General features: G+C 37.2%; 1 protein-coding gene across 3 annotated transcripts in view; it reads right to left on the reverse strand.

The window, feature by feature from the left end:
• The window catches only part of nos1 (nitric oxide synthase 1 (neuronal)), a 46,494-nt gene that overhangs the window by 13,630 nt on the left and 18,487 nt on the right, over positions 1–14,377 (reverse strand). For all 3 annotated transcript variants that reach the window (XM_056747006.1, XM_056747004.1, XM_056747003.1), the window contains exons 4-14: positions 11,971–12,108; positions 9,422–9,567; positions 9,177–9,339; positions 8,031–8,122; positions 6,277–6,418; positions 5,939–6,078; positions 3,726–3,900; positions 3,192–3,293; positions 1,784–1,978; positions 894–979; positions 245–389 (exon numbers count right to left, since the gene is read on the reverse strand). In XM_056747006.1, coding sequence (XP_056602984.1) covers positions 245–389; positions 894–979; positions 1,784–1,978; positions 3,192–3,293; positions 3,726–3,900; positions 5,939–6,078; positions 6,277–6,418; positions 8,031–8,122; positions 9,177–9,339; positions 9,422–9,567; positions 11,971–12,108 — 1,524 coding nt within the window. The remainder of the gene's footprint in view (positions 1–244; positions 390–893; positions 980–1,783; positions 1,979–3,191; positions 3,294–3,725; positions 3,901–5,938; positions 6,079–6,276; positions 6,419–8,030; positions 8,123–9,176; positions 9,340–9,421; positions 9,568–11,970; positions 12,109–14,377) is intronic.

Genomic DNA, 14,377 nt, shown 5'->3' on the forward strand with positions numbered 1-14,377 from the left:
CTTTGCAAAAATGATGGGGAGTTGGGAACAATTTAACATATATAAAGACCTGCAAACTGTGAGCAATAATGGCCTGAGAACAAGTAAGTCACTACTGCAAATTAAACAATTAATATATTATAGTTTCTTAAAGGCGTTGCACAAAATAAGTGAAAAATGGAAACCATAACTATGGAAATAAAAGGACTGTGCAAAATAAATAAAAACAAGATTAAGAATCGGTCACAAACACTTGTCATTTTACCTTGGCGTCAAACGCGTGCTTGAAAATCTCGCAAAGTGTCTTTGCATAATCCTGCGATTTCCCGGTTTCCGTGGCGAACAGGATGGTGGCTTTTACTCTTTTGGCCATGGCCTGTCCCATGAGTTTGGCCGAGAATTTCACAGCCCTGTAAATCGAACACAAAGCGGCAAGAACGAACTCCTTAGAACGTCATCTTTTGCTGTCTCTCAGCGAGACATTAACTAGCTGACAGACGATCACGCCCTCCACTTCCGAGACCACACAATCACGTAAATGTAACTACTTATATCCTGCGGACAATTTCCATAATAGCTGGCAAACTAAACACTGAATGGACGCTGAAAGAAACCCAACTAAGTGAGGCTTGTGCTCAACAGTACATTGCTTTGTGCGCTCTTCAGCCATTATATTCCACTGTAAGAATGGGGAAATACTGTAGAAAAAGCTTTTAAACAGCTATTAACACAACTGATGGTTGTAGTTCTGTGACTATGGATTGTAATTTACAACAAATGACCCTGAAAGTGGAGGCGCTGCAGACAGACGTCCTTCAGAAGCATGGATTTGCACAGCTTAGGTCAAAGAATTGTGCGCTTTGCGCTTCACATTAAAACAAACAATGGAGGGTCAGGACCCTCTGCCCACTCACTTGGCAAGTTTCTTAAAGCCGATCGCTCTCTTCTTAGTGGGTGTTCCATTCACCCCTTTCCACACGTAAGTGTTCCACGGGTCAGTCTGGACAAAAAAAGAGAGAGAGCAATGGTTCAAAGGTCATGGGTTCGATTTCCAGAGAATACAAGTACTGATCCTATATAAAGCCTGAATGCATCCATCGGAAACCGGTTTGGATCATCTGCCAAGCGTATTTGTGAAAATCTTTGACTATGTGTAATCTTTTGTTCAAAAGGTCAGATGTTCTGCTTCTATTGAAACACAAAACTGCTCTTCGAAACATTCTCCAATAATGCTGAAATAACATGGATTATTTAAGGGTTTTGTGGGGGCAATGACAGCTGTCACACTGTCAATAATAGATTTAGGAAATTTGGGATTTCAATTTGACACCATAATTTGCGACTGAACTGTTTGTAGTAAATTAGAGAAGAATGCAAAACAGAAGCATTTTTAAGTCGTTTTGAGGCCTAAAAATACAGTGGTAAAAGTACTCTGAAGGCTAATTTCTCTTTTTTGTTTGGTTTATATAACTTTTTGAATTGTTGGCCACACAAGGATTAAACGTGAATAATTGTGGTATGACTTTAACCCAGTGGTTCTCAAACTGGGGGGCCCCAAGATGGATCCAGGGGGGCCACAGATTTTGTAACATTTTATGAAATATCGAAATTTATCATTTAATTTATGCAATCAAACATCAGAAAAAGAAGACCACCAACCAAAAGAATAGATGTTCCAGCATTGAATAACTCAAGGGGTTTTAGTTTAATAAAAAGTCTAAGTTTAAGATTACAAGTCTTTATTTAATGGGCCCTACTTCGTAAAAGTTTGAGAACCACTGCCCAAACAAAAGAAAAGACAAACCTGGTACTCAAAGGAGGGCGTGAGGCGATAGTTGAGCATTTCCTGATGGAAAACCGGTGTAATGCTTCCTGACATGGGCGGCACTATCCACACCCAATCGCCCGGGCAACCGCCTCTCACCCGGTACTCGTTCTCCATGTGTTTCATGAAGGACTCAGTGGCTGAGTGATGATCTACGATGGTAACCTTTGAGATCTGCATCACAAATGAGGAAAAAATGGCAACTGCATAATTATGCGTCTGAAAAAAAACATACATGCTAAATGTATAAAACGATCTGAAATGAGTATGAAATAATCACTCATCTCTTAATAAAACCCGCCCACTTATTTTTTCAGATTGGCTTGCAATGCTGCATGACTAATTTTCCTAATGGATTGAATTGTTGTCATTGTTTTTCTACATCTGAAATAATATAATATCTACTCTATTTACTCAAGTCGAAACCTGGGGTAAAAGCCTTTTAAAAAGAAACAATGACTTGTGGGTCAACAAACGACAGTATTCAATAAATAACAATTACCGTGATTCTTCTATAATAGAAGGTCTGTTTATTTGCTTTAGGCATTTGTCTATTTTCCAGGTAAAGAATCATAAAATATTCCTGACGCAGGGACTGATGTATAATAATTTATCCAATAAACTGCCCTCTAGAATAAAAACGACCCACCTCCTAACACCACACGCACAAAACTTCAAATCAAAAGTTAAGCAGCGGCCTCACGTTTCATGACAAACTTCCTGTTTTATCAGGATATACAACCAAGAGTATCCCTGCATCTGAAAATTGTGTACTGTGACAGCATCTAATGAATTACATGAAGTACCTACTTGTGTATGCCAACACCATCTCATGGCAAATGAGTAACTATTTTACGTGGTAACTAATTCGTATGAATTCGTATAGTCTCATTCGTACATTTCAGTATGATTTGGTTTCGTGCCAGTGACATTAGGTGTAGGAGCTTTTATTCTAGTAGTCGCACATTTTGTATGATTCACAACGTACGAATTCATATGAATTAACCACCTTCGTAAAAAAGTTACGACCTCCAGTGAGATCAGGTTGTATGTGCGGATGCAGTATGCATTCTACATCTGATATGTTTTTACGGTCACATGACCCGTACGATTGTTCACCTATGATGACGTACAATCAACAACCACAAAAATAATTCACTTGTTGGTAAACAAGTTAAATATTTACTCTTAAGAGAACTCCAAGACTTAGTTTTCTGGTACTTTTATATATTTTTTTATTTGATGGCTCGTCAGGTCCCTTGGCATCATGGGAGAGAAAAGTGATTTTGTACATACTACTCATTTCGCATACTATATAACATACAAGTTGATCATTTCAGGCACCAAATATGGGTTTTCTCGAAGCATGTGTTAGTTAGAAACCCACCTGAAAGCTGTAAAGAACAGCGATGTTGATCTCCACCAGCGCCTGGTCTTTCCACAGGGACGATGTCTTCCTCGTGTCTAGACCCATCATCGTGGCTACTTCCTGAAATTGAAAGGTGTGACTCATACTGTACACAGACGTCTGATTCAACTATATTCTCACCGGGTCTGATCTGAGGTTAATAGAACTGCCATTCACGATCCATCACTGGAGATCTTGAGAAAACGGGGAAGCCAATCTTATCTGACATGAATTTATTTTGAGGGCATCAAGAGAAGTATAACACCTTTTAAATGATATTATGAAAGGGTCTCTCATTGAGTCATTGTCATATCTTTGCTGCATGTATAACCCTCAAAACAAAACTGAAATAATAGAGGCTGTGATAACATCAACCGTTATCAGCTCTTTGCGTTTTTAAAATACACATGCATTAAAATGTATTGCAGGTTGGGCAGACTATGGCAGGGTGTTTAATTTTAAGGAGGCAGGTGAGGCTGTGTACAGTCTGTGGTGTATTTCTGAGACTGATACCTCCAGTATGTTGTATCGTGAGCTGTCACAGAAGTCTCTGACGCCGATCTCAGTGCCCATGTACCAGCCGCTGAATGGACAGGCGGTGAACTCCAGCCCACCGATCTCCAACAGCATGTTAGACACAGCAGGAAGACCGTACCACTTCAGATTCAGGTCCTTAAACCAGTCGAGCCTACAGTACAGAGAGGACAAGCAATTTTGATGGCATTATGTCAAACATGATGTTACAGATTACAGACAGACAGGTGTCAAATAAAGTAAATCACTGAACACCTGCAATGCAACTGGTTTCATTTCTGTAATGACACAAAAATATGTTTTTGAAAGGTTTTATTTTATTTCACACATAATATGTATAAATAAACGATTTTGGACATTGTAGTTTCTTCATGTTCAAGCCAAAGTTTTTTAGTGTTACTGTAAATTGTATTTTAATAATTTGAATTAGATCTTTAGGTTTAAGTTTAATTTTTAGCAATTCTGTATTATATTGCTTATTTTATTATTCATTTATTAATATTGCTGTATACATTTTATTTAATTTTTTTATCTTCATTTTTAGGAAGTCTATCAAATGATTAATCGCGATTACATCGCAAAGCTTTTGTTTACATAATATAGGTCTGCGTACTTTGGATATTAATTTTGTATTTATCAAAAAAAATGCATATATTTAAGAAAATTATCAAATATAAACATTTATATGAAATTTTACAAACAAAGAAACAAGCATGCATGCATGCATACAAATATGTAAATAATTCCTAAATATGTATATGCTTACATTTTTTATAATAATTTTTATTTAAACAATTTTTTTGGTTCTGGATGCAATTAATCACGATTAATCGTTGGACACACCTAGTTTCTATTTATTTAAAGTTAATCATTTTTATACAAAAATATTTCAATCTATTACTAAGTCAACATTTCTCATTTTCATTCAATAAAAAAAAACAGACTAAAATATTTCACACAAAAAAATGTTTTTACAGAATATTTTAATAGTTTTATTTTCCATTAATAACCCTTTTTCTGTTAAGGCTGTTCGGTATGAGGTCAGAAAAGTCGCTTAGGATCATGATGACCAAGTAAACTTCAGAACATCCACTTTTACCTCTTTTATGTAGAACATAAAAAAATTCAAGTATACTTGTCTGGTGATCAGCTGGGATGGCATTGAAAAGTTGCATATATAATGCAGTCGGTATAATTTCTTGGCATATGTAGATGTACCATATTAAGCTTGGAATGCATTTCCGCTTACACTTTTTATTATAATTTCCCAGTAAAAGCGCACACAGTATGCTCTGCCAAAACGATCATTATCTCTAAACACGCACCTGCAGGCTCCTCAGGTGTTGTGCTAAGAGCCCATTTCTACCAACGTCTCTCCTTAATACAGTGAAATTGGGTTCTGGTGGAAAGCTTGATCAATGCAGTAGCATTTTCATCATTATTAAGCTAAATATCGCTGTGCATTAACTTGTAATTGTTGAAGGGTAATACATGCGTGTCTTTGCTAATTAATATGCAAATGCATTCTCCATTAAGATGTTTGCTTGGCTTTTTGGTTCTTTGAGTGTTATAAATCAACATGCAAATAATGAACTAAAGCACTAAGTCCGCCCCTTAACTGTTCGAAATTCACAGTATACCACAGTTTTAAGAGTCTTATTGTTTTTGTATCTAATCATTTTCAGTTTCCTTAATCTATAGACGGATTCTAAGTGAAAAAAAAAGTTACTGCGCATCCGTTCGTGGACCGCCCTTAACTTCCGGTACACAATAGAGTGTCTATAAATTATTTCTGATAACAAGCAGAATAAACAGAGAAAAACCGTTACTTGGCTAAACTTATCACTCCAATATTTTGAATTAAGACTGCAATACCAAGCTTAACCGCAAGATGACAATGTACCATACGGTATTTTCTTGTATAGAGCAAACTACAGGACCAATTCAACAAATTATTTTTTAATAAAATGAACATGCCATAAAATACAACAAATCGTTTATTAAATACAATTATTACACAATAAAAGAATAATATCGATTATTATTAACGAAAGTTAAATAAAACGGTCCAAGTTATATTATTAGACACTAGCCAAACACAGGCCTGAAGTTAGCTGCAGTCCCGGTGCACGCATCTGATAAAACGGCCAATATCTTACTGAAAAAATGTATTCTACATATTTGGCTCTTACTTTGGATGTATGATGGGAACCTCGAGCACGAGATCATCTGGTATCTCAAAGAGCTCAGGATCGTTCCCGTTGGCTTGGAGAAGAAGCGGCAAAACGTCAAAACGGCCTTTTGGAGCCTTCCAGCCTTGCTGAACACAAATCTATACCAATCAAAGTAAAACACAAAATAAAGCATGTTTATATATTTAAAATCATCTGCAGAGAAATGATATTTTGAAAGTAAAACATTGGAAAAATTTATACTTTTTTTAAATAAACATTTTCCAACATTACTCCCAAATGTTGTTCTTCAAAGGCCTGCTGGTCCGTAATGTTGTGTCACAGCTCTCTGAACTCACCTCTGTAAGCTCCAGTGAGGCCGGATCTCCGAGTATGGATCCATCAGGCTGCTTGTAACCAGCATAACGGATCAACTGTCCGTTCCACACACGGAAGTCGTGTTTTCCGTCCGTCCTCTGGGGGAAGATGGTGATAGCCGATCTGCACGTCAGAGTGGAATTGATAAGTATCAGATATTTTTATACCTACGTTCACATACAGATCTCATTAACCTTATATACTCAAAATGGATATTTATATTCTACCGTACTCACGATAACTTGCAAAAAATTGCTAAAATAAGCAGTAGTGTAAATGACAGGCTGATGCCCAGAGAAAATTGTCAGATGTTGGTCAGCTGTTACTTTTACATAGCTCAGGAGATTTGATAGAGTTCTTATTTGGGTTTCATTTAAGTATCAACTTGATCTTAGATGTTTCTGTGAAAAGTAAAAAATATATAAAAGCAAATGAAACGATTGATGGAATTGGTCTAAAATGAATGTAGATTCCAGAGGTAAAATAATCTGAATGAAAAATATTTGAGTTCATATTGCAGACTTTGACACATTCTGGAGATCTCTCCTAAAACTCCAATGGAGACATTTGTGAGATTTCTGACTGGAAATTGTTCTTAATCTGTATACATTTTTTGTTCTAATGAACACCGAGCTAGATATTCAGTTCTTGGTCACAAGTGTCTCCCATAGTAGGAAATAGAAAAAGGGAAGCAAACACTTCTGGGGCACATTTCACTATCATTGTCATTTTTCCTACTATGATAGTCAATGGCGGTTTGGTTACAAGCATTTTTCCAAATATCTTTCTCCGTGTTCATCAAAACAAACAAATTTATTCCGATTTGGAACAACTGGAGGGCAAGAAAACGATGACAGAATTTATATTTTTGCATGAACTGTCAGTTTCCGTTTGCTCTCTATTGAATCGTATTGATATGATATGAAATAACATTATATCAAAGCCATCTCATCTATGATTTTTCTTTCTTTAAATAAGAGAAAATGTATGCGAAACTGGTCAATAAAGCTGTTACAAGTGGTTCTGACACTAAATAATAAATTATATTACAAACTCTTATAATTGGCGTTTTAAGTGATGTTTAACTGCCCCATGTTTCACAAGCGAATAATATCCGAGTGCTGAAAATACATCAGGTTTCACAAAGATTTGTTCATGTGCCTTTACATGTTTACTAACTTCAACAGCACGCTCCGAGCAAAGTGGCAGTTCAATGAATCCAGTGCCGTCACTCTCAAAATACAGCTCTGGATGAAATTTGGGTCACTTGCACGCTCGCAAAAGTAGGGGAATATTTATTTTGTCTACTTGCAGAAAAAGTGTCGAAGACCTCTGACGTTTCTTCTGACAGCTCGTGATGATGCAACAGGCAAGCGAGGGGGCTTCCAATTTTTGAGAGAGCTTCTGAACTAAAGCATTTCCTTTCTGTCTTTAATTTTCCCTCTCTCTCTCTCTCTCTCTCTCTCCCTCTCTCTCTCTCTCTCTCTCTCTCTCAGGCTCTAATCTTTCTGTTAGACTGACATTAATTAAACTGAACAGAGAGTAAGTGTCGGGTGTGATTAGCTTTGCATGGCGGTAGCTGTGCCGGCGCTCGGCGTCGCCGTGGCAGGTGCTTCACCGAGGGCTGTGGAACAAGGTGACACAGAGTGCACAGAAACACACAGTTTGACAGGAGAAAGGAAAATGAGACGCAGGGAAAAGCAAGGCAGAGGCGGTGAACAGCGGGGCCACTCACCTGAGGTTCCCTTTGTTGGTGGCGTATTTGATGTGGTTGCAGATGTAATTAAACATCCCGTGAGCGGTCGTGCAGTCTCGAGCATCAAAAACCTCAATAGAGAGAAAGATTCTTTTATTCATTATCACTGCATTTATATTTGCTCACACTGCATTGTAATGGATATAGCACTGCTGGAGCTTTTGGAAATGGTTTGATGAAGAAAGCATTGTGTAACGCTGTATCTTTTGCATATTATTGTTTTTGTGGGAATTCTACTGCTGGAATGAGAATATTCTTCAGTTTTATATCATCTTAAAAGTTGTTAAAATGTTTTGTTAAATGTTTGTTCAAGTGAAACTTTGATGAAGTTCTACATCACATTTTTTTATTTTGAGGGGCCTTAAAGATGCAAACCATTTTATTTCTGATATATGCAAAATAAACTTTTATGAAAAAGATGTATTTTATCTATTGGGGGAAAGGCTCGTACGGTATCATATTTTTACCACACGGTTATCGTTGAGGCAAGAATTTGCAATGTCGGTATTATCACGGTATCAAATGCTTTCATAAATTAATACAATTTATGATAAACAATGACCGGCAGTAATATTGATTTTACGTTTTCTTTTTAGGCAAATGATTTGCAAATATGAGTAGTTTGTAACTATTGTGGCTCTTAAGGCAAAAGTTTAAACAAATAGCGAATTATCTACGTTATTATCGTAAGTTTGACAATTGCGACACCCCTATTGGGAAAAAAATGGATTGTAAAAAATGGTCTCTATATTAAAGGGAGACAGATTGGCAAATATAAGATAAATAACAAAAGGCATGTAATTGACCCTTTCCCCACCAATGTCAAAACTTTGCCCTAATTTACGACACAATGCTACGCCATTGATATTTCAGTCGTTTCATAATTCTGTCTCTGATCTGGACAAAGTCTTTGAACAAAAAAGCTGGAAATGCTATGTTTTTTTAACAATGAAGCTAGAATTTGTTCAGTTATATTCATACAAGAAAGTTTTCCGAACACCAACAATAATGTTGCCACAGGCTGGAAACTTTTTTCAAAAACGCTGGCGGGGAAAGAGTTGTGTAGCATCAAGGCACACAGCAAATGCAAATTTTCATCTTCTTGTAGGGAAAGTAGATAAGCACCTGTAGTTTGGACCACTGGATGCGTCCCACACAGCGAGCTGCATTCCTCCATGCATGTTTGGCACCATAGATCAGCTCGTTGTCCTTCAGTTGATAGGTTCCTGAAGTTTCAATGTCTTTTTTGATCTCCTCCTTTCTGTCGACATGGGCCTTGGAGGCACATCTGCTCAGAAAGAAGCTGATTGTTGACAATTGAATACAATTGTTTTTAACTGAGAAAGTGAACGATCAGATCTCTGGCCTGCCTTTTGATCGATGTGTAGTACTGGTCGATGAAATCTGTAGCCAGCGACAGCAGTTCCTCTTTCGTTCGCACTTCATCTGGTTTGCGACTGTGCTGGTTTGGCGTCATAATAGAACCTATACACACACTCTCGGTGCAGATCGGCACCTATAAACAAGAGAATGTATTTTAATAAGCAAACAGCACACAAAAGTAAAAATGATTCAACACGTGTGAAAAAGGCTGCCGACATTATGCAACATGACAGGTTGGTTAAATCCAGGGATTGAGTGATAATTAAAAACATATTCTAATCTTATTCTCCGTTCAGATAGGGAGCCAGTTGTTTTAAACTGCAAGCTTCAGTGTTCTTTGTAATGTGTTTATTTACAACGATCATACTATTGTAATATACTGCTGTTGAGAAGACTTCAATGGCAGACTTCATCAAAGCTAAGAAAAGGAATGAAGGGTCAGGCGGAAGCTGTTCATCGCCTGGAGGAATATACTCATATGTTCAGTGTAATATTGGATTTGAAATGAACTGTAGATGCTAATACGTGCACTGGATTAGAGGCGGAAAAACAAAGGCCTGGTCTCCCGGACAAGGTTTAAGGATAGTCCCAGACTCAAATATATGTTTGACATTGCTTAACTGAATATTACTTGCCCAGAAATATCTTAAAATATCTTAGTGCCATTGCAATGTCTCAAGATGCACACCGGTAATGTTTTCTTCAAAGTAATTATTATAAAAGCAACTAAATATCATAATTCCACTGAGGAAAAGGGGCATATTTGAAATGCAACTACACTACTATCATTTCCACCCCAAAAATGATGGCGGGAATATTCATGACATTCCAGGAAGACAATATAGCCTGCAATGCATATAAAGTATCTACTCGGGACACCGTTAGAGGAAAAATTAAAAGTACTACCAAGACTGTGTATTTTTTAATAAAAGAAGTGGCAGTGGCTCAAGAAATACCCTTACAGTAATGGTGCTCAAGAAACCAATGTTAAAAATAAAAAGATTTTTGTTCGCTTTTTCGCATCCCCCCGCCATAAGGCAGATAGAATTCAGTCTTGCAGCTGCCACATTCAGTAGAGTTGGGGATGCGATTAAAAAAAATCCTTCAGAATGTGATATATTATAAATCACAGCAGCTGTAATTAGCATCAATTAGCATGCAAAGGCAGTCACTCATGAAACTTTGTAACCCTCTCTTACCAGGATGAATCAGATTTAGAGAGAACGTCGAGAGCTCTGTAACCATGACTTTGTGTCTACAGTGAGAGGCACAGGCTAATTTTAATCCTCAATTTGTATATGACATATGGAGGCTATGGGAGCAAACCTCAGCTATAGTTCTTATGTCATGTTGGAATTACCATAATTATGAGATTGCGAAATCTTTCTGCGAACTAGTAAGTTTTCTTAATTTCTCAATGTGACGTCACTTAAAAAAAGCAACATGCCTGCCAAGACTGCATTCTCAAAAAAGATGTGATAAATAGTAGCACATTTTTTGTGTTAAGGAAGTTTGTTTCTGTAATTAATATAATTCTTAAAAAAATTAAATAACCTTATCTTGTCCCATTTCTAAGACATTGAGGTAAAAGTGACACAAAATGTGTTTTCCTTTAGTACACACAGAGATGTGTTCAGTTAAGAACAAATTGTGTTTAACACAACTGTTTTTAATTGTAGCAACATTACCTGTATGAGCTGCTAACAGTCAACAATACCTGTTGTGCTTTATTTACAAAAATTAACCACGAATGTACCATCAATAAAAAAAGTTTACTTTTTACAGATTAACCAGGATTATACTATAGTATCCATAATCTAACTATGGTATTCGCAAAACATACATACAAATTGTAATCGATTAACCAAAAACCTGGTTACTACATTTACTTGGCTATAATAAAACTATGGTCAATTTTCAGGGTTTCATGGATCTTCAATATTCGGCAAGAGGTGAATAAATTAAGTGATTAATATAGTTTTGCAGTCCATATCAACAAAGCCACACATCCATTTAGCAGTAACATGCATTGCCATAGAAACCAATCTGAGATGTGAACAGAAGTACGATCTTTGAATTATCAACTAGTATTTCTAACAGTATCTATGAAGCATAAAAACCGAACCCTAAACAAATTCCGACTGCGTATTAATTGATATCAGTATATATGGAAATAATTTCACAACATGTAAAAATGAAGTATTGTTTTACTTTCACCTTGTTGTAAAAAACAATGGAAACCATTATAGAAGTTATAATGGTTTTAAAGGTATTTGTATTTGTTTCAATGGAAACTGCTATGGTTCTACTAGTATGTGATGAATTATATTGGTGGGATGTTAAATCCTACAGGAATAATGCCCAAAACGCACTACAAACAGGAATTTTGTAATGGTTTTAATGGAAAAAGTTAATGGTTCATACTGGTTTAATGTTAACCATTAGAATTTCTGTAATGGTTCCTATCTTTTTTTTCAGCAGGGATAGAAATTATATTGTTTTAGAGTGAATGTCAACGTGTCATCTTCAGACCTACCTTGTCGGAGTTGTTGTGTAAAACATCGTTGTAAACCACTCCAGTTTCCCAGTTCTTCATCTTCATAAATCTTGGACATTTCGAGGGACTTCCGTTCTGCAGAGTCTCAGTGGGAGAAACTCTTCTTTGCGATTCTTGCTGTGATGGGATAAACATCAAATCTTATTAAACTGCAAACTTATTCAAATCATCATTTAGCCAACACTTGACCCAACGTACACTTTTCAACACCCCAAAACACTTTTTAGTCCGCCGGTGTTACTGATAGAAATACTTTCCCAACTTTCAGCACATGCTTGTAGAACAGAAGTAAAGTTGTGTGGTTATTCTGCCCTCTATCAATCAAAAAACGACAAACCGAAAACCTTCAGACAAGACCAGGACTATTAGTTGAAGCCCTAAATGATCTTTGATTGGTGAGAGCGTGGGATTCTCCCATTGAATTCTCCATTCAAAGAAGACTGTAAATTGCTCCATGCAATAATCTATGAGCACCGACTCGGACGGGAATCAATTTGGGGGCCATTACAGTTCCTTTCAAAAGAAAGAGTTAACAGACCGATTGAGGCAGTTTAATATGAATACAAATCTGAATATCAATCTTGGTCCCTTACGCCTGCTGTGCCCTGGAAGAAAAGTGGGCCCTTGTTCTCAATCGATTCAATCCTCCACAGAAATAGTGATACATCAGTCAGTCTCGTTCCACAGCATCCTCTCTCAGATTCGACGACACATGCAACATACACGATCATTATCTACGATACACCCTTAAACATTCAAGTGTGCAGTGACAGGACGCCAGCATGGTTTGATGAAGGTGTAAAATTGAAAAACTTCATACAATTGAAGTGTTTTGTGTAAGGATTTTGTGTATAAGACAGCGTCACCCAGGGCAATAACAGAAATATATACGACATGGATGTTAATTGACAACATCATTTCGTGATCACTTACCCACACAAAGCACATATGAGAAGAGCATGAAAAACAAGAAACCAGCGTCATGTCATAATCACACCAGAATCCAGATTCCCACCTGCACGTTTATTTGTGCTGAATAACATTAACTGCAGACTGTATTATGCAACACAAGCTGATTTGTCAAAATAACCTTATGAGCTACCAATAAACAACAAAAAAAAATATTAAAGGAGGAATGTGGAGATTGTAGCGGCATCTAGTGGTGAGGTTGCGAATTGCAACCAATGGCTCACTCCACACCCTCTTTCAAAGCACTACGGCGGCTGACACAGAACTGAGATGTCATCACGTTTTTGCTTCTTTGCAGAAAATATGTATTTAAATTATTTAAATATATGAAAAGCTGCTACATTGCAAAAATTAGAAAAGCGCAATATAAACAAAAATTTAGGTTGACTCAGGTCATTATAATTTGTGCAGGAAAGAATTAATGGATGCTTCATGGGCGTTGCATTAACATAATAAATAACCATAAATGATCAAAATTAAAAATTAAAGTAAAGATAATTTACAAAGGATGTTGCCAGCTCTGCTTCGAATCACTCCCTTTGAGCGATCGTGTCTTATTAGAGTGTAAATTTTGCAGGGCGCTGTTGCTCAACCTGGACAACTTTACAAATCCTATACCATCATTAGATGTTTCGAAGGGTGATTATCAACTCAAACATTTTAGTTCCTCCCACCCGTGTGGCTTTGGTGGGTTTGCAGTCACTAAAGCAATGAGAAGCACGTTCTGTTAAAGTGTCTGCAAGGTTAGTTTCGCATAGCACAGATGTTTCTGTCAAAAAACAAAGTCTCATTTAAAGCTTCACGCAGAAATGTAAAACAAACTGATTTTCTGTAACAACCTGATAAGAACTTGTAGACCAAAGAGCAACGTGGTACCCGGATCAACTGCACTGTTTAGCAGGCTGGGAAGTGTTCATCCATGACTTCGCAGTTTTTTTTTTCATTTATTGAAAGATTCGTTGGAGAACAATAATCGCTGTTCTAAAGCATCACTGAGAAGAACCCAGCACATATATTAAAAAAAAAAAATTGAAATTTTTTGTCCCCCTCTCATTCTCTCCCTTGCTCAACTCCACTCCGCCCTGCCCCGTTTTACGCACTGCCGATTAATCATCCACCCGACTCTACATTATGAGAAAGGGAAAGAGACAACAACTCATTTTCTCTGTTCTGTAGGACCACACAGCTGCACTCATTCATTCCCTTGCTTTCCTGGACCGACTCCATCCATCCGGTTTCTTTCAGACGAACGGTGCGTCACAAGAGGCCAGATGAGACATGTGCCGGAGTGAAATGTAAGCACCGCTACCCCCACAGCCAGCAAATCAGAAACACATGGTACCAGCGTCGGCCGGCGGGTACTGAAGTCCATGTGACAGATGCTACATAGCGACATCATTTTGCTGTATGTTACTGT

This window comes from Triplophysa dalaica, chromosome 4, assembly GCF_015846415.1.
Source record: "Triplophysa dalaica isolate WHDGS20190420 chromosome 4, ASM1584641v1, whole genome shotgun sequence".
Taxonomy (NCBI): domain Eukaryota; kingdom Metazoa; phylum Chordata; class Actinopteri; order Cypriniformes; family Nemacheilidae; genus Triplophysa; species Triplophysa dalaica.